General features: G+C 40.3%; 1 protein-coding gene, 1 long non-coding RNA gene and 1 other non-coding gene across 3 annotated transcripts; 2 read left to right on the top strand and 1 right to left on the bottom strand.

Moving 5' to 3' along the window:
- Positions 1-411: 411 nt before the first annotated feature.
- On the bottom strand, positions 412-1,077 carry LOC131686752 (uncharacterized). The gene is made up of 3 exons (XR_009305178.1): positions 888-1,077; positions 678-810; positions 412-584 (listed from the first exon to the last, which is right to left on the bottom strand). It is a non-coding gene; the product is annotated as an uncharacterized LOC131686752 (long non-coding RNA).
- Positions 1,078-6,419: 5,342 nt separating this feature from the next.
- LOC131678105 (U12 minor spliceosomal RNA) lies at positions 6,420-6,605 on the top strand. Its single transcript, XR_009303596.1, has one exon. It is a non-coding gene; the product is annotated as a U12 minor spliceosomal RNA (small nuclear RNA).
- Positions 6,606-16,085: 9,480 nt separating this feature from the next.
- On the top strand, positions 16,086-21,980 carry LOC131676144 (uncharacterized). The gene has a single exon (XM_058955266.1). It carries the CDS (start codon positions 16,086-16,088, stop codon positions 21,978-21,980), a length of 5,895 nt encoding a protein of 1,964 aa, XP_058811249.1.
- Positions 21,981-26,743: the final 4,763 nt, after the last annotated feature.

The following is a 26,743-nucleotide window of genomic DNA, read 5'->3' as shown; positions in this document are numbered from 1 at the left end:
GGACCGGTGTTTATAGACAGTAAATTTGGTTTGCAGTTTGGCATGCTCACAACATAAAAAATAATATTAAGTAGGGGAGAGTGAAGACACTTGAACCTTGGGGATATTTGATTCCCTGGCCATATCTCCTAATCTATACGCATAAAGTTATCACAATATAAAAAGAAAATGAAGTATTTGGTCGTTTATGATATTTAAAAAACAAATCTGATGTATTACATTTGGTTTGGAAAAATTGTATATTTTAGAAAATGTGTTTAAATCCATCTCAAAGATCTTTTTACAAATATTTTGAACGGTCGTATGAGACCGTCGAACTAATTTTTTATGAATATTTTCAAGTACGATTACTTTCTAAGGGCTTTTGCCTAGAAAAACACGTTTTTTGAATAAAAAGTTTCACTGCCCACACAAAAAAATTATTTTTTTTTTCACATCATACAACAGGTATCTTTGATCCCCGTAACACTGGGTGTTGACAATTCCAGTCAACGTGCATTAAAGGGTTATTTCCGAACGTATAATCTCCAACAATAAAAACAACCAGCGTAGCTTTTCGGGGTGATACGGAGATTATAATATTCCTGTTGGGGCAATGCGGTAACAATGACAATATTTTTAGGTTAGGTACAGTTCAGTACAGAAAATTTAGGTTTAGTTAAAGAGATATCACTTACGTTTAGTCCTTCACTTAGTCTTGAGATCGCTAATTGATTTGGCAATTCAGTTTATAGTTCAATTGGCTGTCTCCTGCTGAGGAAGTTGATTCCTGTATCGATTTGTACTGTACTGGCATCGCTATTACATAGGCTTTTAGGTTAAGATAGCATAAGTAATTTAAGTTAGTTTTAACTCTCAATTTAGGTATGTAGCATATAGAATCTCACCTTCTAGGCTTGTAAGTAGATGTAAATTAGATTTTAAAGCGGTAATTTTAGACTTAATAAACCCCAAGTATTTCAATAATTCAATTTATAAATTCACTCACTTGTACAGTAAAATTTTCACACGTTCTTCTGCCTGCTTCTAGTTGTCTACTCACCGGGATCACACATGACAGCTGCTATACAGTCTATACCTGCCGAAGTGACACTTGACGGGAGTCTATACCTGCCATGAGCCCAGTGGGCTTGTTCCTACAGTTCAATGCATGCAGAGTGCGGACCAAGGTATGTAGCAGATGAGGAGTGCGCGGACCAGTTGGGTCCGATAACACTGGGTATTCTTGATCCCTATCATTATTTCTCTCAAACTCTTTCGAATTGTACAGAAATAGAAAAACATATTTTTTATAACGTAAGGGAGACCGGGGCTAGTTGGCGGTGTTTTCAGTTTTCATTTTCTAGCGCTTTGATTTTGGTAGATCTTGCAAAATAGAACACGTTGCATGAAAGGGCAGACTGTTGCCAACATTTCTGAATTTTTTGAAAATGTTTGATACGTTGTCTTCATTTCTAGAGACAAAAATATGTGACGCGGAAAAGCCGCCAACTTACCCCAGCCCCGGGGTAAGTTGGCTGCATGTATGGGTTAAGTTGGCGGAATACCCGAAAATAAGCAATGAAATAGAAATTTAATTAAATCAGCGGTCCTTATGAAATGTGCCGATTGTCTTTTCAATAAAACCGTATATTGTTCGACACTTTTCATTATATTTCAGTCTCAATACCCTGTCATTTTGACATCGACGCGTACTCCATATTCAAAAGAATTTCAAATTTTTTATAGGCGATTGGCCGAAATAATTGTCCCCTGCATTGACGAGAGACACAAGAAAAAGTTTCTCTTGGTTTGGAGTGAATTCCAGAAAAGAAAATATTTGATGACTATTTTTGTACTGTAAATAGTACCGCTAACTTGCCCCGCGTGCGTCATCGTCAACTTACCCCAACAGCACATTTTATAAAAAAATATTTAAAAAATTACTTTTGTGTATAAATAGGTGTAATATCTATACGGATACTGAAAGCTCTTTTCACGCACTATAGAAAAATATAATCATTCGGGGAATATATTGAGAACCACCTCAAATAACACAAAATGTTTAAAATTAAGAAAATTTACAAAGTATGCTCAAAACACAACATCACCCACAGCTTCTACAAAAAAAAATATTTTGTGACAAAAACACATTGGATAATGCAATCCATATTACTAGAGGTTACAAACGAGAGACAGCGCTTTATGACTAATAGGAACGGAGAAAAGGGGATTCCGCCAACTTACCCCAACCACCAACTAGCCCCGGGCTCCCCTATCTGGCACTATTAATTGATATAAAATGTTTTCTACATGTGGGGGTGGGCACAGCGTAGTTGGTAAATCGATTGCCTTGTACGGAGCGCACCTGGGTTCGAGTGCCGACCCCCCCACATAGGGTTAGAAATTTTTCCAACCCGAAGAGGCGAATGACGTTAAGGTTAAAACCTCTATAATCGAAAAAAAAATTACATGAACAAATGATGGTATACGTTATTGAAGGTTGAAAAAGCCATTTAAACAGCATTGATTTACCGCAAATATTTGTCTCGACTTTCTACTGTGGTTAAAGTTTGTCGTGCATCTTAAGTTGGCAAGATAAATCACGCTATTGCAGTGGCAAAATTGGATAGACTTGGCTTTGGTACTAATATTCTCCGTTGGATGCAATCGTATCTCAGTGATCGTCGTCTAGCAGTCAAGATAGGTGATTGTGTATCCGAAGAGTTCTTTGCTTCATCTGGTATTCCGCAAGGCAGCCATCTCGGTCCATTGATTTTTCTTCTGTATTTCAACGACGTTAACTTTTGTTTAGAAGGACCACGGTTGTCTTTCGCCGACGACCTCAAGTTATACCATAGAATACGGAATACTGATGATGCAGCTTTCCTTCAACGCCAACTGGAAACCTTTGCGGAATGGTGCGAGATCAACCGAATGACCCTAAATCCCAAGAAATGTACGGTCATTACGTTCTCGAGGAAAAAAACGCCAATTCGATTCAATTACTGTCTAGCTGAATCCACAATTGACAGAGCGAATTGCGTCAAAGATCTCGGAGTTTTTCTCGATGAACAACTGACGTTTAAACAGCATATCAGCTATATTGTCGCAAAGGCATCACGCTGTTTGGGGTTCATAATGAGAATATCTAAGCACTTTTCAGATATTTACTGCTTGAAATCTCTCTACTGCTCACTCGTTCGATCAACTCTGGAATATTGTTCAGTTGTGTGGAACCCTCATTATCTCAACGGTGTCCATCGAATTGAGACAGTACAGCGCAGATTTGTTCGGTTTGCCCTTCGTCGATTGCCTTGGAGCAATCCTCACCAGCTGCCAAGTTATGAAAGCCGGGGTTTGCTTATTGGACTCGATACATTGCAAGTGCGACGGGATCTATTCCGTGCTATGACGATTTCGGATATTTTGCAAGATCGAATTGACTGCCCCGAGCTTCTCAGTGCGATAAATATGAATGTTCGCCCTCGCGCCCTTCGCAATAATTTATTCCTCCGATTACCTCTTCGCCGGACTAACTATGGAGTAAACGGTGCCATCATTGGTTTGCAGCGGACCTTCAACAGAGTGTCATCCGAGTTCGATCTTCACATTCCACGTAGCAGATTACATGTTGACTTTTTAAATAGATTAAGAAATTATCATTAGGACCACACTGTGTCTGTTGATATTAATTAATTATAAATAAATAAATAAATTTATCTAAAAAGGTAGTCTTAATAGACGGCGCTGGTGGTTGAGTGGTAAGCGTGACCGCCACTCATTCCAATTTGTCTGGGTGTTCAATTCCAGCCAAGGTCGTTGAGATTCTTCTGAGGTGAAAAATTCTGTGGTCACGTCTTCCTTCGGAAGGGAAGTAAAGCCGTTGGTCCCCGGTCCATGGAATTGGTGGATCGATATCTAGTCCAGGTAGTGGAATCACCTCTCGGGCGTCGGTAAAGAAGAAGTATATTCAACTTCTATACTCTAGTCCAGGGGTGGTCGCACAAGCTCAAGCTCATCTAAAAAGGTAGTCTTAATAATTAATTTTTCAGGATAGGTGTTTAGCTGAACTTTCGTATCTATAGGTCGTAGTGTGCTTTGTTTCTTTAGCCGTAGTAGGCGGGGGATCAAGTTACCACACGATTTTACATAAACTTCATTTCGACATGATTTTTAAAACTATTCCTATTACTGACAGCACATAGCATTCGGATTTACACATTATTCATAGCTCTTACAATTCGAATTGACTACAAGATGACGAATTTTGTAATTGAAATTTTTATTTCATTGAAAAGTTATGAGAAAAAAACAAAAGTGGGATCAAGCGTACCCACTCTCTCCCCTATTCAATTCGTATTGCATACAACGTCACTTTCAATTGTTATGTTTTCCATGGATAATATGTGACAATTTGTTAGTTTATTATAAAAATTTAGCTTTTTGGAAAATTTGAGGAAAATGCGATTCTAGTTCATCAATTACCTTAAATAGCATCAAAATTGGGTAAACTACCCTACATTTTGACTACTACCTAACAGTGCAGGACCAACTACCTTGATTGAATATAATTGTAAGACTGTGGACCTGAATTGCTGGCATAAAAGAATGAATTAACGGCAGGTTGATAAAATCGGGTACAAAAAGTTTATAAAATCGGGGGTGCATAAAACCGGGAGTTTATAATAACGGGTCGAAACTGTATTCGATTATTTCAAAAATTTATTATTTCAAGGATCGATTAAACGATTACTTCAAGAATTTTTAAAATCGATTATTTTAAAAATCGATTGTTTCAGGAAGTGATTATTTCAAGAATCGATGATATAATCAATTTTTGAAATAATCGATTAATCGATTCATGAAATAATCGATTCTAGAAATAATCGATTAACTAATTCTTTAAATTATCTATTACTGAAATAATTCCAAGAATCGATTAATCGATTATTTCAAGAATTGATCAATCGATTATTTCAAGAATCGATCAATCGATTATTTCAAGAATCGATTATTTCAAGAATCGATTAATCGATTATTTCAAGAGTCGATTAATCGATTATTTCGAGAGTTTATTAATCGATTATTTCAAGACGATTATTTCAGGGATCAATTATATCAAAAATCGATTAATCGATTATTTCAAAAATTGATTATTTCAAGGATCGATTAATCGATTATTTCAAGAATCGATTATTTTAAAAATCGATCTTTCGATTATTTCAAAAATCGATCTTTCGATAATTTTAAAAATCTATTATTTCAAGGATTGACCAAACGATTACTTCAAGAAACGATTAATCGATTATTTTAAAAATCGATTAATCGATTATTTCAAAAATCGATTACTTAAAGAATCGATTGTTTCAGGAAGTGATTATTTCAAGAATCGATGATATAATCAATTTTTGAAATAATCGATTAATCGATTCTTGAAATAATCATTTCCTGAAATAATCGAATAATCGAATCTTGAAATAATCAATTTTTGATATAATCGATTCCTGAAATAATCGATTAAACGACTCTTGAAATAATCGTTTAAACGACTTTTGAAATAATCGATTTATCGATTCTTTAAATAATCGATTCTTGGAATTCCATGAACTGTCAAAACGTATGAACGTCGGATTCTTGACAAACATGGCCTCTATTTTGTCTAATGTTTGTTGAGTGCAATTTCCCCGTACGAATTTTCGTGCCTAGTGTATGTAAATATTTCGAAAAATGTTGAGTAATATGATATGTGTTCAAAACAATCACTTTTCGCTACACATTATTTTTGTTAAATTCGCAAACTGCAATTCCCATATCAAAAAAAAGCCTCAAAAAATTGATTTATCAATCCGTGGTAGATAGGGATAAAAGCAAAGCGTTGCAGAATACAAAGAGAATAGGAAAAGAGACGAATAGTGTGAAGCCAAAAATACCTTATTGAGCAGACCAATCGTGCAATGTAAATAAACATTACTCATGCCTGAGTTGGAGGAGATAAGTATTGTAAATCTATCAAAAAAAAAAATTGAATTTTCGTCAGAATTTAGTGCAATCGTGATTGTAAGGTGCATTCTAGAGTCTATGTATGAGTAAAAACAAGTTTTAGAATTATTTCATCTCTTTGTTTCGAAATGCACATCGTTTGATATACAAATTCAACGATCGACAAAAGGTTTGTTTTCAAAATATAATAGGAGTCATTTAAAGTGCTGCCTTTGGAAACGGTTGCCAAATTCTAGTGTTGAAATCATCGTAAAGGGAGTGTTGCCGTTTTGACTGATTTTCACTCTGCGTCTCTTTCACTATTCTCTTTGGCAGAATAGTACCACATTTGGCGCGCAAATAAATATCACTACAGCAGCCCACTCGCTGCGCTTATCCATCGCTAGCGTACCCTGTCCCATTACCAGTATGTCCGCTCGGGTCACACCGTGCACTTCGTGCCTTAAACTAATGAGTAAGGAAAATTACGAACCTTGCTGACCCATGGTTCAGCTTCCAAACCTGCAGTTGGCCATCGCGCGCCGGCTGCGTGAGCAATAATTTTTCCTAGAGGTACAGGTCGTCCCCTTGCAGCTGTCCTGCCTACTTTTGCAGGATACTCGGGTGTGATAGCGATCTGCCTCGTTCGTTGGGTTGCTACTTTTGTTTAGTGGTGCCTGGTTAGTGCAATTCACGTGTTAACACTCGGAATACCAAGGGGGTAAAAAAATGGGAACGCTTACTTTGACCGGTCATATCTCAGCTGTTACATAATCGATTTTAAATCTGTCTTCACCAATATAAAGGTACGTCTTTTATGAACACGTCGAATTAAAAAAATTGAATAATAGAGTTACCGTAAGTTACAGTAAAAAGAGTATAACAGAGTCAGTGAGAAAAAAATGGGAACGCTTCTTTGACTTGCCATATCTTAGCTGTTTGCTCACCAATTTTAATTCTTTCTTCACCATTGGATAGGTAAATGTTTTATAAAAACAGTGAACAAAGAATGATGGAAATCAAATTTGTGTATCTGAAGTAATTGTAAAAACAGTAATTGAGAGTCAGTACAGACGAAATGAGTTTTTCTGTTCAAACAATCGTATCACGACCGTTTGTCAACCAATTTCAATTTTCCTTACACCAATGCAATCCTTAGAGCTTCTAGACTTGTAGTATATGCAATAAATAGTAGATTTTCAAAAATTGCTATACTTTTTCGAGTTTTTAGGAGATAGGATTTTTACAATGCACGTGGCATACGGTTGATTGAAATTCTTTGCGACTTGTTAGTTTTACGGTTTGAAAATTACCTGTTTACTCAATAGTTCTACATATTACACATGGATATTATTATATCAAAATGATTGCACGAACGTGGAGAAACACATTATCGTATGTAAGTTACTAAATAATAGAGTGTGTTAGGACGATTCAGTAAATACGAAGAAGTTCAGAATTTTAAAATATTCGTCATATAACTTTAAATTTGAAGCGATGACCTATACATTTTGATACACCAGTCGATTGTAATTGATGGCGGCTACAATTTCTGAAAAAAACACATTTTTATATTTTCTCAAAAAATAGCCAAAAGTACGTAGAAGTACAGAAATTCTATTTAGTTGGCAAATAACGTCGAGTTCAAAGTGATGGCCTATACCTTTTTATATACCAATCGATTAAAATTGATTTTGGTTACAATTTCTGGAAGAACGATTTTTATATTTTCTCAAAAATAGACAAAGTACGTAGAACTACAGTAATTTCATTTAGTTGACAAATAGCTTCAAGTGTTCAAAGCTATCACCTATGCAATTTATACACCAATCGATTGTAATTGATTTTGGCTACAATTTCTTAAGGAACAAATTTTTATATATTCTCAAAAAATAGCCAAAAATACGAACAAGTACAGAAATTTCAATTAGTGGGCAAATAACGACGAATTCTAAGGGATGATTTATACTTTTTTATACACCAATCGATTGTAATTGATGGCGGCTACAATTTTTGAAAGAACACATTTTTATATTTTCTCAAAAAATAGACAAAATACGTAGAAGTACGGAAATTTGATGTAGTTGGCAAATAAGGTCAAATTCAAAGTGATGGCCTACACTTTTATATATATATATATATATATATATATATATATATATATATATATATATATATATATATATATATATATATATATATATATATATATATATATATATATATATATATATATATATATATATATATATATATATATATATATATATATATATATATATATATATATATATATATATATATATATATATATATATATATATATATATATATATATATATATATATATATATATATATATATATATATACCAATCGATTGTAATTGATTTCGGCTACAATTGTTGCAAGATAAACTTTTCATATTTTCCCAAAAAAACGACAAAAATTCGTAGAAGTACAGAAATTTCGTCTGATTGGCACATAACTACAAATTTCCGTACTTCTACGTATTTCTGGCTAATTTTTGAGAAAATATAAACAATTGTTCTATCAGAAATTGTAGCCGCCATCAATTACAATAGATTGGTGTATAAATAGTGTAGGTCATCCCTTTTAATTTGCAGTTATTTGTCAATCAAACGAAATTTCTGTACTTCTACGTATTTTTGTCGTTTTTTAAGAAAATATAAAAAGTTTATCTTGCTACAATTGTAGCCGAAATCAATTACAATCGATTGGTATATATAAAAGTGTAGTCATCACTATGAATTTGACCTTACTTGCCAACTAAATCAAATTTCCGTACTTCTACGTATTTTGTCTATTTTTTGAGAAAATATAAATGTTCTTTCAGAAATTGTAGCCACCATTAATTACAATCGATTGGTGTATAAAAAAGTATAAATCATCCCTTAAAATTCGACGTTATTTACCCACTAATTGAAATTTCTGTGCTTATACGTATTTTTGGCTATTTTTTTAGAAAATATAAAAATATGTTCTTTCAGAAATTGTAGCCAAAATCAATTACAATCGATTGGTGTATAAATTGCATAGGTGATAGCTTTGAATACTTGAAGCTATTTGTCAACTAAATGAAATTACTGTAGTTCTACGTACTTTGTCTATTTTTGAGAAAATATAAAAATCGTTCTTCCAGAAATTGTAACCAAAATCAATTTTAATCGATTGGTATATAAAAAGGTATAGGCCATCACTTTGAACTCGACGTTATTTGCCAACTAAATAGAATTTCTGTACTTCTACGTACTTTTGGCTATTTTTTGAGAAAATATAAAAATGTGTTTTTTCAGAAATTGTAGCCGCCATCAATTACAATCGACTGGTGTATCAAAATGTATAGGTCATCGCTTCAAATTTAAAGTTATATGACGAATATTTTAAAATTCTGAACTTCTTCGTATTTACTGAATCGTCCTAACACACTCTATTATTTAGTAACTTACATACGATAATGTGTTTCTCCACGTTCGTGCAATCATTTTGATATAATAATATCCATGTGTAATATGTAGAACTATTGAGTAAACAGGTAATTTTCAAACCGTAAAACTAACAAGTCGCAAAGAATTTCAATCAACCGTATGCCACGTGCATTGTAAAAATCCTATCTCCTAAAAACTCGAAAAAGTATAGCAATTTTTGAAAATCTACTATTTATTGCATATACTACAAGTCTAGAAGCTCTAAGGATTGCATTGGTGTAAGGAAAATTGAAATTGGTTGACAAACGGTCGTGATACGATTGTTTGAACAGAAAAACTCATTTCGTCTGTACTGACTCTCAATTACTGTTTTTACAATTACTTCAGATACACAAATTTGATTTCCATCATTCTTTGTTCACTGTTTTTATAAAACATTTACCTATCCAATGGTGAAGAAAGAATTAAAATTGGTGAGCAAACAGCTAAGATATGGCAAGTCAAAGAAGCGTTCCCATTTTTAATGTAGAATACATTTAAGGTTTCAATATAGGGGTCCCGTTTCAAAATATCGGCTGCGGTGCCGCGTCAGATTTTGAACGTTAATAACTTTTATCATACTTAACAGTATGATTTGATTTTTAGGCCAATTTGTTGCAAATATGTTCCTCTATGCTGTATTAAAATTTGAAGTATGTATAACATGTACTAATAACAAAAAAAATGTGTTTTGAAAAATCTTTCGAAAACGACTCGGAAAAGTGAAAATTTTCAGCCCATCCCGCACAGAGCCGTCGTTATGGTAGACCAACCGAACAATAAAATAATGAAAAGTTTATATATAGGTCCACTACATGTTTGTTCGTATGGTTATTCGCATTGGGTTGCTTGACGAGAGCACTTGGTGGGGGAAAGACTGCATATTCCTTTGGTTAGGCCATTAGAAGCCGGACGGAAAGGAAAGGCTCATGCACGGCACGAGAACGAGCGAGAAAGCGATAGTAGTGCATATTAGCGCGATTATATAAATATCTGTCGGTCGGTTTTTCTCATCATTCGTATTCGTTCAAGCACTAGCAAGCAGCCAGTCCATCGAAGAAAAGCAGTGGGCGATGACGACGGCGGAAAAAGTGCCCCAGCTACTGGTGACTCATCGCAACCCGATCAGGAACTGTCGCCCTGCAAGAATTTCGCCCCAACTAAAGGGCAACAGAGTAGGCTATCGTTCCAGCGTCTGGGTCGTGAGATTGTGCAGGACTGCCGAGCTACGCTTACAAAGCTCAGTCGTAATGATGCCCCGAGAAGCCAACGATGCCTTCTTGGTCGGTTTGTTCGAGAATGCAAAATAGTGCTTTCTAGCTCACCGTGTCCGCGGGGAGTGCGTCTGAATTATGCTCCCGCAATAAAACAATAAACGGTTCTTTACAGGACCAATTAATTGTGTTCTAATAAGAGTTAAACTGAAATTTACATTTTATGGTGTATAACAAATAATTTTCAGAAAGCAATATAAGAAATACGATGTGTGGAAAGAAAGAAAGAGAATTTAAATTATCCTCTCTCGCTCGTTTTCGTGCACTGCTTTTCCATTCCTTTCTGCTGCTACTACCATCATAACTAAAACGAATGTGCGTGTTCCCCCACCATCTCATGACCAGTGTTGCCACAATTGCATGTCGCTATTACAATTTGAATTATTTTATTGATCCTCTCTAGTATTGATAAAATATAGAACGTGCAAAGTACACTAGTCGCATGCTTTTATTCGAATTTTTTGGCAGCCTCCGTTGATTAACTGCATAAATCGATTTGTTTGTGCAGCTCCTTGCTAGTAGCAAACTAAATAGCCTTTATCAGCGCTAACAAATAACACGAAAGAATTTAAATTTGTGAAAATCTTTTCCTTCCTTCTTTTCAAATCTGCAACATTCTTTGAAAATATTGTTTGAATGTTGTTATTGAAAACTGAACATGCAAGTTTGCTAGCACTGGCCACTAGATTGAAGGCGATGGAAAGACAGAATATTCGTTTTGGTTATGCTAGTATTGGTAGCCGAACGGAAAGGAAAGGCGCAGGAATGGCACGAAAACGAGCGAGAGAGCGATAGTAGTGCTTTCTCGTGTGTTCATATATGAATATTGGTCGGTCGGTTTTACTCATCATTCGTATTCGTTCAAGCACTAGCAAGCAGCCAGTCCACCGAAGGAAAGCAGTTGGCAATAGCGACGGACGGAAAAAGTGCCCCAGCTACTGGTGACTCATCGGAACTGTCGCCCTGCAAGAATTTCGCCCCAACTAAAGGGCAACTAATCCGTAGGCTATCGTTCCAGCGTCTGGTTCGTGAGATTGTACAGGACTGCAAAGTCGAGCTACGCTTACAAAGCTCAATCGTAATGATGCCCCGAGAAGCCAACGATGCCTACTTGGTCGGTTTGTTGGAGGATGCAAAATAGTGCTTTCTGGCTCACCGTGTCCGCGAGGAGTGCGTCTGAATTATGCTCCCGCAATAAAACAGTAAACGGTTCTTTTCAGGACCAATTAATTATGTTCTAATAAGAGTTAAACTGAAATTTACATTTTATGGTGTATAACAAATAATTTTCAGAAAGCTATATAAGAAATACGATGTGTGGAAAGAAAGAAAGAGAATTTAAATTATCCTCTCTCGCTCGTTTTCGTGCACTGCTTTTCCATTCCTTTCTGCTGCTAATACCATCATAACTAAAACGAATGTGCGTGTTCCCCCACCATCTCATGGCCAGTGTTGCCACAATTGCATGTCGCTATTACAATTTGAATTATTTTATTGATCCTCTCTAGTATTGATAAAATATAGAACGTGCAAAGTACACTAGTCGCTTGCTTTTATTCGAACTTTTTGGCAGCCTCCTTTGATTAACTGCATAAATCATTAGATTTAAATTAACGTCTCGAAGTGAAGTCACGATGCTCCGGTTATGTTACAGACATTACCCACCCATCTTTTTTTTTAGTTTAGTAGAGCGAATACGAACTACTATCGCTCTCTCGCTTGCTCGTTTTCGGGCCATGCGCCTTTTCTTTCTTTTCTGCTACTAATACTAGCATAATCAAAACGAATGTGCGTCTTCCCACCATCCATTTAGTGAGCAGTGTTGCCAAACGCATTTTCAGTTTTTCATCAATAACATTTCAACAATATTTTCAAAGAATGCTGTAGATTCGAAAAAAGAAAAATAGTTGGTGATGGAAAAGAATTTCCAATTAGAATTTTTAACCATAATTATAACGAATCATTTGAAAATTTCACATGCAAACGTAATTTCGTTGCATATCATTAGATTTGGATTAACGTCACAAGTGTAGTTACGACACTCCGGTTATGTCGCAGACATTACCCACCCATCTTTTTTATTGTGACCACGACTAACGGTTTAATATAGACACCCCATTTCAATATTTATGAAGGAACAGAAGGTCGAGTTTGGAAAGTTTGTAACTTTCATTGTACTTAACCAAATTACACAATGTTCGCACTAATGATTCAGAAATATGATCAGGAATCTTCTATTAGATTTGTAAGTATGTATAATTTACATGAATAAAGAAAAATTGATTTTCAGGAATCAATTATTATCTGTTCTTCCATTGGCCAGTACTACGCGACTTCCTCATGCTAACAATTAATTTCATCGTTAGCCATCTCCCTCACCAAGGCCAACAACGCCAACAAAACCGGTCCTTTTCAGGACCACCATCATTTTTGTAAAGAATAATTTGAAATATTCCTCGCCCAAATCACCTTTTGTCCGAAAATTCCAATGAGTATCAACATATTTGAAGAACGTGTTCTTTATGTATTCTACATCTCTCCGGTTATGTCGCAGACATTACCCACCCATCTTTTTTTCTCACTGACTTTGTTATACTCTTTTTACTGTAACTTACGGTAGACAACTCTATTCTTCTATTTTTTAATTTGACGTATTCACAAAAGACATATCTTTCTATTGGTGAAGACAGATTTAAAATCGATTATGTAACGGCTGAGATATGACCGGTCAAAGTAAGCGTTCCCATTTTTTTAGACCCCCTTGGTAGTCCGCGTAACTTTTTACCCCCTTGGTATTCCGAGTGTTAAGCAAATATTAGGCTACGTTATAATGCTTATTGGTTGCTTGGGTATACCAAATCTCAGTAAAATTAGAACTCTTTCTTCTCGGTGAATCTTATGGTTTACAATATTCGATCATATTTTTTTCGTTGTCGTTCCAAAATTGAATACCACATCAAACTAGGGTTGGCGTATTATTTTACATTCCACCTGGCAGAAAAAAAACATTAAATAAAATCATTCATCAACCCAGTGGAAGAGGGCCTATCAACAGTCGGAGCGTGGAATAAGTGTGGTAACTACATCTGTTGTAATAATAATCTGCTCCGGTTGACGCACCAACCAACCTCCTAATGCGATTCACGCTAGGATGCGTACTTTCGATCTTCGCTCGGTGCGAATTAAGAATCCACCATGATTGATTATAAACGAGCACAGCTTACTAATTTAACGCAACACTCCGTTGCTTGCGTTCATACAGTAGTGGCATCTTAACGTACCCGTCGACATCCAAGCAGGCGCTGGGCTAGCATTTTTCTATTAGTCAAGAAATCATCGACCGTCGATCTTGAATGCTTAGTGCTTCGCCTCAATCTGCCACTCGATCGATCCTATATATTATTGCAATTCGAAGCGGTATTTGCGGTTAGGAAAGAGGAGAAAGACGAGCGGTTGATGTTAAAACTATATTAATTGAAATAACGCGTATTTGGAAATCATTTCGCGTAAACCATTACATCAACGGAGCGGTATTCACATACTGATAGATGGGCATCTTTAGCTAGGTGCTAGAAATGTTCGACCTCTTTGCGAGCACAGATGTGCGGTAAAGATAAATCCGTTCCATTTTGAGTTCGTTTTGATTTTGGTTTTTGGTTCCACTAAAAAGTCCGTCTCGTGTCAACCCTAGTTTTGACAGTTTGACTGCCGAAATCATCAGGGTTGCTTAGAAGCTATTTCAGATTTTTTTTTTAAAGTCCGCCGTCCATTCATCTGCATCTGTGGCCCTTTCGGGCACCAGTTTGGTGGAAGTAATTTGCCTCAATCTACATAAATAATAAATATATTTTCCACCCGAACGCCTGCCTCTCTCGGTGAACCGTTGCAGGCGCAAGCAAACAGACCACACGCCAACATCGACAGAAAAACACATTTGCTCACGCATTCATTCTTTCGCCGAAGCAACGGGGCAAACCGCAAGCAAGCAACTCAATCGCAGCTCCAGTGTTCATCGCCCTTAGATTTGTTTTGTTGAATTTTGCTACGCTTTCTCACATTCGATTCCGACGAGTTGGCAGTTGGTGGGATTGAGAAGAACCTGAAAAAAAATTAAAAATAAACTGCATTTAAAACTGCATCGCCACTGATGATGGCATCGAGACAGGTTCGATATAAAAAATCGATTATGGAAAATGGAGGGAAATCTTTCGCCATTACAATCAATCAGCGAAGAACATTTACATATAATCGGTTCCATTTGTGGTTAATTGTAACAGTGAAAGGGCTTTCGTTTTCCGCGGCAAGTGTTTCGATTTTCCAGCGAAAAGGCATCAAACTACTCTTACTTTCTTTTTCACGCGTGAGAATCCCGTATCATTTACATGTCAATATTTATTGGTTTGACGCATGACGTGAATTGTTGATTTTATTGCATTCGAAGGTGATTATTAAAGCGGGATTCAGACGATACATCAGCTTCCGTCAACGTCAACGGAACGTCACCGTTCCGTCAGGATAAGTTAAATACTTTTCTCTTGCGTCCGTTCACACATGCCGTACGTCAAAACGTTCCGTGCCGTTGATGTTATGTGTGAATGCCTCCATTTAACTGCATGTAACTTATCCTGACGGAACGGTGACGTTCCGTTGACGTTGACGGAAGCTGATGTATCGTCTGAATCGTCCTTAATGCTCCGTGTCGTCGAAGCCCCCCGGCATCAATCGCATCTCACTAACAGCTACACTCTGAGTCGATAAACGGTCGATCGATATCGGACGGCGAACCATAGTAAGGGGCAACCAATACATTTACCTTACAATAGCGAGTTGAAATTAAAGCTGGATGGCGAGTAGAAAAACGTGCTTAACAATTTATATATATATATATATATATATATATATATATATATATATATATATATATATATATATATATATATATATATATATATATATATATATATATTTCTAAAATTTCTCACGGATTTAGTATGATTAATAGAATTTCCAAGCATTTAAATCTAAGTTTAGATACTATTTGTACACGATCTTAACCTATAAGTACGGAAAGGGTGAACATTCATTAGTACGGTTGGATTACACAAGGATTTAGTGAACAAGAAGAGTTCACCAAGTGCCGGAACGAGCGAAAGACACGTATATGCACTAAACGTAAGAATCTAAATTTACATAACCTAACCTAAACATGCATTATATCTAAATTTATATGAACATGCAGGATTTTAAAGCGACAAAACTTCGCACGAATAAAGGTCGCTACGGATTCGGAAACTAATTCTACAGTCTTTCTTGTTACCGCGATACGCAAGTAACAAATCTTTAAAATCGTTTACCGAGGAAGGATGTCAGATCCGGGCACAGCCGTAGGCACCAATGCCGACAAAGGTAAGAGCTCAGCAAATAATTCAATCGCGCAAGAAGACCCCCCTCTGGACCACCATAAAGAAAAACCAAATAAAGAACTCCATCTCAAACCCAACGGTAATAAAAAGGTACCCTCCGTCAAAAGCAAAACGTCGCGAGCACGTGAAAAAAACGTTCTAGGCTCCCGTGAAAAGGAACCAGAAACGGCGGGTCATAGTTGTAGAACGTGCAGATCGGCAGACAACAGCCGTATGGTACAGTGCGATGGCTGTGATGGATGGCACCATTATGAATGCGTCGGTGTCGATGATCAGATAGAGAAAAAACCGTGGCGGTGCGTAATTTGTGAGAAGGTTCCGAAGAAACGGGTATCGAAGGTAAAAGTATCGGAGAAGAAGAAATTTCCCAAGGTCCAATCAGTAAAATCGGCGACGTCAAGGAAATCTTCTAGGATTGAACTAGAATTGCAGTTACGCAAGCTGGAAGCAGAGCGGACGCTACTGGAAGACAAGAAGAAGTTGATCGACAGGCAGTATAGTGTACTTCAACAGCTCGCGGAAATTGAAGAGGGCGTGGATAACGATAGCGATTCCGTTGATGGTGACTCCAAGGTGAAGGATTGGCTGCGGGAACAACACGAAGAAGATGGTACGGACTCAAGCGATGAGTACCCCGGTACTGAAGATGCGGAAGAGAGCATCTGTAGTTCGTCGGAGGAGGAAGCGGACGATAATTCAAGGGCCAACAGTCAGCACTTCAATCCAATACAACGTTCGACGCCCAAAATTGTCCCAAGAACCCGTCAGACGAAAGATACGCACAGCAACCGGTTGAACTGTGGCCTGACCCGCAATCAGCTTGCGGCTCGCCAGGTAGTTGCAAGAGACCTGCCCCTATTCACTGGGAATCCAGAAGAGTGGCCTATCTTTTTTTCCACTTTCGAGAGCACGACTCAAATGTGCGGATACACCAACGACGAGAACATGATTCGCCTGAGAAACTGTTTAAAAGGTGACGCATTCGCTACTGTGAAGAGTTTTCTACTTCATCCATCGACAGTGACTAGAGCAATTAATGCTCTTAAGCTGAGATTTGGACAGCCGCGGTTCGTCATTCAGTCACTGAGGGAGAAAATTCTCGCCATGCCGCCGGTAAAGCCCGACTCAATCAACAAAATGATTGATTTCGCACTAGCGGTGCAAAACCTTGAAGCAACCATCGATGCGTGCGGTCAGAAAGAACTTTTGCGAGATTCGTCCTTGCTGATTGACTTGGTTGGAAAACTTCCGGCCTCAATGAAGTTGGAGTGGGCGAGATACACGCGATGCTTACGAAAGATCAGCTTAACCGGTTTCAGTAAATGGGTTTACGGCATGGCTGAGGATGCATGCTTGGTAGCTGAACCAGTCAGAAATCAGGATACGCAGCAAAACCATGAGCTACGCAGAAAGTCAAAGGCTTTCCTGAACACTCACGCCGAACAACAGAGTTGGAGAAAAGAAGATACACTCGTGTCAGGCAGTAGCATACCGAAGATGACTGCTTTAAAGAAAAAGGTGTACACTCATCAGTGTATAGTCTGCAAAGGAACTTGCGCTTCCTTTGCAAAGTGCAAGCGGTTCCTGGATCTTTCCTATGATGGAAGGTGGGCAACAATCCGCGAAGCAAGAGTTTGTCGGAAATGTTTGAAGCAGCACAAAGGGGGATGTGAATCAAAGGATTGCGGAGTGAACGGTTGCACCTACAAACATCACCCCCTGCTGCATAAGGAGCTGAATGCAGAGACGTCACCGATTGGGAGGCCACAGCGTGAAGAACAGTCGTGTAACACTCATCAATCTGGTTCAAGTTCCGTTTTGTTCCGGTATGTTCCGGTCGTAGTTTACGGCAGTGGAATCGTGATTCACTGCTACGCCTTTCTGGATGATGGATCCTCGAAGACGTTTATGGACGAGGAACTGGCTAAGGAGCTAAATCTCTCTGGCGAACGCCACCCACTCTGTCTCAAATGGACTGGGGGTCTACATCGTTCAGAAGACGATTCGCGCAGCGTTCAATTCGATATTTCCGGATTAAAAGGGAAACGGTTCCATTTCGACGACGTTCGGACGGTGAAGGAACTGCAACTACCGTGTCAAACGCTTGACGTTAAACAACTGCAGGCTGAATACAACTACTTGCGAGGCGTTCCTGTGCAGTCTTACCGGGATGTTCGGCCACGGCTTCTGATAGGTGTTCAACACGCAAATGCCACGCTTGTAAGAAAGAGCCGCGAAGGCAAGGTTGGTGATCCAATTGCTATTAAAACTAATCTTGGCTGGACGATCTATGGAGGTGCTCCAGTTAATCAACCTATGAGTTTGGTGCACTATACGTATCATGTTTCATGCTGTGATCATGAAACTGAAAACAATTCAGACACACATTTGAACCGTGCGATGAAAGAGTATTTCTCTTTGGAAAGCTTTGGCATCATGTCACCGGTCAAACAGGTCCGTTCTCTTGAAGATGAGCGTGCTATGAGCCTTCTGTGTGAGCGTACCCACTTTGACGGCGTCAGATATACAACGGGATTGCTATGGAGACACGAAAATGTGCAACTACCTGACAACAAAGCGATGGCGCTTAAAAGCTTCAACCTCCTTGATCGTCGTATGGAAAAAGATCCCGATCTAGCACGGATGATGAAGGAGAAGCTGACCGATTATCTGGCGAAGGGCTACGTACGTAAGCTGACTACCCAAGAATTGACAGAAAGTCACGAGCGTGTCTGGTATTTGCCTGTGTTCCCTGTAACTAATTCAAACAAACCAGGGAAGGTCAGACTAGTTTGGGATGCAGCTGCTACGACATGTGGAATATCACTGAACTCTGCATTGCTCGCTGGACCAGATTTGATGGAACCGCTGATACACGTCTTATACAGATTTCGCGAGAGCCGTTTTGCGATATGTGGTGACATACGCGAAATGTTTCACCAGGTGGCAATTTGCAATGAAGACCAACACTGTCAGCGCTTCTTTATGAGAGACGAGGCGGACCGTAACGAACCCAGCACCTACGTTATGCAGGTGATGACATTTGGTGCATCCTGCTCACCAACAACCGCGCAGTTTGTCAAAAATAGAAATGCAGAACGCTTTAGCCAACAGTATCCAGCTGCCACAAGAGCAATTATACGGTGCACATACGTCGATGACATGTTGAGCAGCACAGAAACGGAGCAGGAAGCTATCGATTTGGCGAAATCTGTCTGGTTCATTCACAATCAGGGCGGATTTGAAATCCGAAATTGGATGTCCAATTCTCCAGCTGTCCTGAAAGCGCTTTGCGGTGATCAAAGTACAGAGAAGAGTCTTGACCTAACGTCAACCCTCGCTACCGAGAAGGTCCTTGGTATGTGGTGGTGCACAAAGACTGATTGCTTCACCTACAAGTTAAATAGGGCGAGGCTAAGAGAAGACCTACTAGGAGGCAAAGGTTTTCCCACAAAACGCGAAGTGCTCCGGACCATGATGACCATCTACGATCCGTTGGGTTTAATTGCACATTATCTCATGTACCTAAAGGTCTTATTGCAGGAGATTTGGCGGACGGGTGTAAACTGGGATGAGAAGGTTAATCAAACGAGTTTCGACAAATGGCAGACATGGCTGAAGCTCCTCCCAGAGATCGAAAATCTGCAAATACCAAGGTGTTATCGACTTCGAATGTCAATCGAAGGACTTACAAGTGTTCAACTACACACCTTCGTTGATGCCAGCGAAAACGGCATGGCAGCTGTAGCATATCTCCGATTTGAAGCAAAGGGTACAGTAGAATGCTCGTTAGTTGCCGCAAAAACCCGTGTTGCTCCACTCAAGTACCTTACTATCCCTAGACTGGAGCTTCAAGCGTCACTTATGGGTGCCAGGTTAGCGCATTCTATCATCCAAGGACTCGATATCGATGTTTCTCAGTGTGTTTTTTGGACAGATTCAAGGAACGCTCTCTCGTGGATATGTGCAGATCACCGTAGGTATAGTCAGTTTGTGGCTGCTCGGGTCAGTGAGATTTTAGACCTGACAAACGCTTCTGACTGGAGATGGGTTCCCACTAAATCGAACGTGGCCGACGAAGGAACTAAATGGCAGCGACGCCCTTCGTTCACTAGTGAGAGTAGGTGGTTCCACGGACCTGAATTTCTTTGGAAGCAAGCAGAAGAGTGGCCAATTACGCCCGTTAGAACGGAGGAGACTGCTGAGGAATTGCGTGCCGCCGTTCACATTCATCACACAGCAGCAAAACCGGAGTTTCCAGTGAATAAGTTTCGTGATTGGAAAAGGTTAATCCGAACTACAGCGTATGTTTTCCGATTTCTTAATAATGTTCGACCGACGAAATTTTCTCGAATCTGCGACGGTTTGACTAGCGAGGAAATTCACGAAGCCGAAAACTTTCATATTCGTATTGCACAGCAAACCAAATTTCATGAAGAGTTTTCGATTCTTCGTCGCAAAGGCGATAACGCAACGCTTCCTAAACGAAGCTCTCTGTTTAAATTGGTCCCATTCATCGATGAGCAAGGATTACTACGCATGAAAGGCAGAACGGGAGCATGCGAATACATCTCGCCAGATACCATCAATCCCATCATTCTTCCGCGCGACCACACGATAACATACTTAATTGTACGAAGCTACCACGACAAGTTTCACCATCACAATCATGAATCGGTCATCAACGAAGTCCGTCAGAGATTCTGCATCAGTCGATTGCGCCGAGTGTATGCCAAAGTAAGATCCGATTGCCAACGTTGTAAGTTGAGAGATACACGTCCGCGCGCTCCAGCAATGGCTGATCTTCCCCCGTGTAGGCTGGCCGCCTTCGTCCGTCCGTTTACTCACACAGGGATAGACTATTTCGGTCCGATGGAGGTGTCTATTGGGAGAAGGGTTGAGAAAAGGTGGGGGGTCCTTCTAACATGTCTCACAATACGCGCAATTCACATTGAATTAGCTAGCTCATTAACCACTAACTCGTGCATAATGGCCATTCGAAATTTCATTGCCCGTCGTGGAACTCCAGCTGTATTTTACAGCGACAGAGGCACCAACTTTATTGGCTCTGATCGTGAACTTAAGCAGTCGCTGAAGGCTATTGACCAAAACAAAATAGCTCAAGAATTTGTTAGTTCCAGCACTGTATGGCGTTTCAATCCTCCGGCAACTCCCCATATGGGGGGAAGTTGGGAAAGGCTCGTCCAGTCAGTAAAACGAACCTTATCGGAAATAAAACCATCTCCAAGACCAACCGACGAGGAACTTAAGAACGCGCTGATGGAAGTCGAAGCTATTATTAACGCACGTCCGCTTACACACGTAGCAGTCGAAGATGAAGCAGCTCCTGCGCTTACTCCAAATCATTGGCTGTTGGGAACATCCAATGGGTCGAAACCGTGGTCTCTACTGGATAGCAGCTCTATCGCTCTAAGACGAGGCTGGCATCAATCACAAGCATTCGCGAACCATTTCTGGAAAAGGTGGCTTCGAGAGTACCTGCCGGAGATAACGAGACGTAGCAAGTGGCACCAGATGGTTCCGCCAATCAAGGAGGGGGACATAGTATTGATCGTTGATCCGGGGAGTCCGAGAAATTGTTGGCCAAAGGGGCGCGTTATTGGCACAGTCAACCGAGATGGCCAGGTACGTAAGGTAACGATTCGAACAGCGAACGGTGTTTACGAGAGGGCAGCTGTAAATGTCGCAGTACTTGATGTCGATGGAAAAGGAGTTAGCAAACTCGAGGACGGAGTCAGCGAACTGGGGGGGAGTGTCGTCGAAGCCCCCCGGCATCAATCGCATCTCACTAACAGCTACACTCTGAGTCGATAAACGGTCGATCGATATCGGACGGCGAACCATAGTAAGGGGCAACCAATACATTTACCTTACAATAGCGAGTTGAAATTAAAGCTGGATGGCGAGTAGAAAAACGTGCTTAACAATTTATATATATATATATATATATATATATATATATATATATATATATATATATATATATATATATATATATATATATATATATATATATATATATATATATATTTCTAAAATTTCTCACGGATTTAGTATGATTAATAGAATTTCCAAGCATTTAAATCTAAGTTTAGATACTATTTGTACACGATCTTAACCTATAAGTACGGAAAGGGTGAACATTCATTAGTACGGTTGGATTACACAAGGATTTAGTGAACAAGAAGAGTTCACCAAGTGCCGGAACGAGCGAAAGACACGTATATGCACTAAACGTAAGAATCCAAATTTACATAACCTAACCTAAACATGCATTATATCTAAATTTATATGAACATGCAGGATTTTAAAGCGACAAAACTTCGCACGAATAAAGGTCGCTACGGATTCGGAAACTAATTCTACAGTCTTTCTTGTTACCGCGATACGCAAGTAACAGGTTACGTTTGTGAACACTGGTAGTGTTTGTTTATGGTCTATGGTTACTATGTTATTGAGAATAGTTTATGGTTGGCAAGTAATATAGTACTTGAACCGACCAAACCAACTACGAAATTTCAGTTTTATTGTAAAAAATTATTCTACGCTACATTACTCCACTTAATCGACCCCACATTTTTTGACGTAGGACTACGCTTTGATGAGTCATTTCAAATATTCACAGCGTTACGTTCACAACAGTGTGTATCTTCCAACTTGATACATTACGTTTTCAAATTCTCGCCAATTTTAGCTGTAGTAAAACAACAACTAGTAAACCCTACCAAAGAGGGAAAAACAAAATTCCTCCCTTGAACGAAATTTGAGAAACGCATTCCATGAAACTTCACTCGAAAGCATCGGCAGCGACAGTTCAGGGACGCAGAAAAAGTCCATCGTCCATTTCAATCCCTAATCTAGTTCAATGTCACATATTTTCAGAGAACGCAAAAGTAAGAATAAACAAAAACGAATAGCGACGAGGAAAGACCGGCGGTCCATTTCCAGAAATAGAGCTGCCATCATTTCCATTCCATTGCGGTTCGATGTACGATTTTTGTACACACAAACACACACGTTGGCGCGTTATTTTTATCTGCGGTTGCGTGCCAAAAAAAAAGTTGCTAAAATTCTTCTTTTCCAGACCTAACTGATCCGCACGAGTTCCTGTGGTGTGCACACTTTCAAGGTTCAGCCGCGAAACTTGACACAAGACATGCGTTCTAAGAATAATTTCTGGCCAATCACACAAATCATGGTTTCTCACCTGCTCGTGGTGATCTATTCATAGGTTACAATCGGAAGTTTGAGAAATGAAAGCAAAAGCTGTTGATGCAGGTGCGGCCAACCTGATGCTCGATTTATTGCAAATATTAATTCACACCATGCACACCATAATTTTTTTTTTTAAATATCTTTAAATTACGAAGAACTATTAAATTACCACCACGTTCTATAAAAGTGCCATAGAACTACCATTTGTAACCCGTCAGGGTAACAATTTAGCACTGGGTGGAAATATACCCTTTTTTGTGTATACACTCCGTAGAGTGTATTTGTTTACTTAAAGTTATGCTCACCGCTGTTTGGTACCGTTCACGTTAAAGTTGTAAACTTTTGTTCATTTTCGCGTTTGTGAACGGTTATGTGCGTACAGATAGGTGTAGAAAATTTTGTTTAACATTTGTGTATAAGTAACACAGGGTTAGAAAGGCTCCAATTCTCCTTTCGCTGCAAAAGTAATCTGACTATGCTGTGCTATAGCGATGACAGCTATGCGGCGGTGCGTTTTTTGGTGCTTGTTTTGGGTCGAGTGAGGAAGGCGGCCACCGAGTTTGGAGAAAGTGACAAACCACGGCGAATAACAGACGTCCGTAATAAGTTTTTGTGGGACAGTTTCCGCCACTAGAGAAAAGTTTCAGCGCGCACGCGACGGCAAACTAAGACCGCCGGAAAGTGTCGGCCCGTGGTTCGGGCACAGTGTATAGTGCGGTGTCGGGTCGCCGGGAACGGAAAGCTAATCGCAAAGGAGCGACTCGCTTCCCCCTAATTACAAAGGACCCAGTGACACCACGCCGCCCTCACTGTGGAGGATCAGCCGAACGAGTATAGCTCTCCTCCACAGTTAATCGCAAAGGAGGGCAAAGCAGACAGGACAACGGATCCACCTGAGGTAGTTTACTGCGGTATCTACCTGTGCCATTCACGGGGAGTGAGTGGACCCGGCGATTAATCGCCCCGTCGCTTGGGAGGTTTCAACAAAAGAGCCTTGCTCACCTCCCTGGCTAATTGAAAAGGACCGCTGCGATAGCAGCCAACGATTCCAGCAGGAAAACTCGGCCGTCGGAGGAAACCGCCCACCTTTCCGCCAGAAGTAGTAGATCACCAGCAGCAGTAGCAGTTGAGAGAGTAGCGAGGAATAAAAGTCGGTAAATTTAATAATTTATTTTGTTTGTTTACTTTTTTTGTTGTGTTACGAAATCCGAAAGTCTTGGTAGAAGCACCTAGGCCGCCCTGAAAAGAAGGGTCTGCCGGGCAAACATGAACCTACTTACACATTGATGTAGTTTTATGATCATAATGAGGTTTTGTCAAAGTTCGATGTCTTAATTTTGCATAGATGAGACAACCTTAATTTTATGTATTTAGTTCAACATCAATTTCATGATAACACTGAATCAACAATTTGCCTCCACAAGACTCGATTTGTAGCTGCAGCTCTCCAACGTCGGTTACGGCCAACACTCGCCAAATCACGTTCCACCTGGTCCGCCCATCGTGCTCTCTCTGCGCTCCTCGCCTTCTTGTACCAACCGGATCATTAGCGAACACCATCTTTGCAGGATTGTTGTCCGGCCTTCTTGCAACATGCCCTGCCCACCGTATCCTTCCAGCTTTGGCCACCTTTTGGATACTGGGGTCGCCATAGAGTGCAGCGAGCTCGTGGTTCATTCTTCGCCGCCACACACACCGTTCTCCTGCACCCGTCGCTCGAAAACTCCTAACGCTTGCAGGTCCTCCTCGAGCATGGTCCAAGTCTCGTGCCCGTAGAGAGCCACCGGTCTTATAAGCGTTTTGTACAATGTGCATTTGGTGCGGGGGTGAATCTTTCTTGACCGCTGTTTCTTCTAAATCCCATAGTAGGTCCGACTTCCTCTGATGACGCGTCTCCGGATTTCACGGCTCACATTATTGTCAGCCGTTAATAAGGATCCTAGGTAGACAAAATCCTCCACTACCTCGAAGGTATCCCCGTCGATCGTAACGCTGTTTCCAAGCCGGATCCTGTCGTTTTCGGTTCCGCCTACCAGCATATACTTTGTTTTGGACGCATTTGCCACCAGTCCGACCTTCGCTGCTTCGCGTTTCAGGCGGGTGTACAGGTCTGCCACCGTCCCAAATGTTCGGGCGTCAATGTCCATGTCGTCCATACAAATTGGCCGGATTTCGTGAAGGTCGTGCCCAGGCCGTTGAGCCCAGCTCGTCGCATCGCACCTTCCAGAGCGATGTTGAATAGTAGACACGAGAGTCCATCACCTTGTCTCAGTCCCCGTCGAGATTCGAATGGACTGGAAAGTTCACCCGAAATCCTTACGCTGTTTTGTACACCGTCCATCGTTGCTTTGATCAGTCGAGTCAGTTTCCCGGGAAAGCGGTTTTCGTCCATGATTTTCCATAGCTCTACGCGGTCGATACTGTCGTATGCCGCCTTAAAGTCGATGAACAGGTGATGCGTTGGGACCTGGTATTCACGGCATTTCTGGAGGATTTGCCGTACGGTGATGATCTGGTCCGTTGTCGACCGGCCATCGATGAAGCCGGCTTGATAACTTCCCACGATCTCATTTACTTTAGGTGATGGACGACGGAAGATGATCTGGGATAGCACTTTGTAGGCGGCATTCAAAATGGTGGTCGCTCGGAAGTTCTCACACTCCAAATGGTCTTGTGAATGGGGCAGATCACCCCTTCTTTCCACTACTCCAGTAGCTGTTCGGTTTCCCAGATCCTGACTACTAACCGGTGCAGACAAGTGACCAACTTTTCCGGGCCCAACTTGATGAGTTCTGCTGCGATACCATCTTTGCCAGCTACTTTGTTGTTCTCGAGCTGTTGGATGTCCGTTGCCTTGATCATCTGTATCTACATTCTCCTCGTCGTTCCGGTGCTCGTCGAAGTGCTGCTTCCACCTTTCGATCACCTCACGGTTGTCCGTCAGCAGGCTCCCGTCCTCATCCCTACATATTTCGGCTTGCAGCACGAAGCCTTTGCGGGATGCGTTGAGCTTCTGGTAGAACTTCCGGGTATCTTGAGAACGGCACAGCAGTTCCATTTCCTCACACTCCGCTTCTTCCAGGCGGCGTTTTTTCTCCCGGAAGAGGTGTGTCTGCTGCCTGCGCTTCTGTTTGTATCGTTCCACATTCTGTCGGGTTCCATGCTGCAGCATGACCGCTCGCGCTACATTCTTCTCCTCCAAAAACCGCTCAGCACTCCTCGTCGAACCAATCGTTCCATCGTCTCCGTTCCTCGTACCCGACAATGTCCTCAGCTACGTTGTTGATGGCTGCTTTTACTGTTCTCCAGCAGTCCTGTAGAGGAGCTACGTCGAGCTCTCCCTCGTCCGGCAACGCTGCCTT

This window comes from Topomyia yanbarensis, chromosome 1 (genome assembly GCF_030247195.1).
Source record: "Topomyia yanbarensis strain Yona2022 chromosome 1, ASM3024719v1, whole genome shotgun sequence".
Classification (NCBI taxonomy): Eukaryota; Metazoa; Arthropoda; class Insecta; order Diptera; family Culicidae; genus Topomyia; species Topomyia yanbarensis.
This window is presented reverse-complemented; position numbering and strand designations above follow the sequence as displayed.

What these genes read in the sequence shown, in the direction of transcription:
- LOC131676144 (XM_058955266.1), top strand. Translation starts at nt 16,086, where the DNA reads ATGTCAGATCCGGGCACAGCCGTAGGCACCAATGCCGACAAAGGTAAG.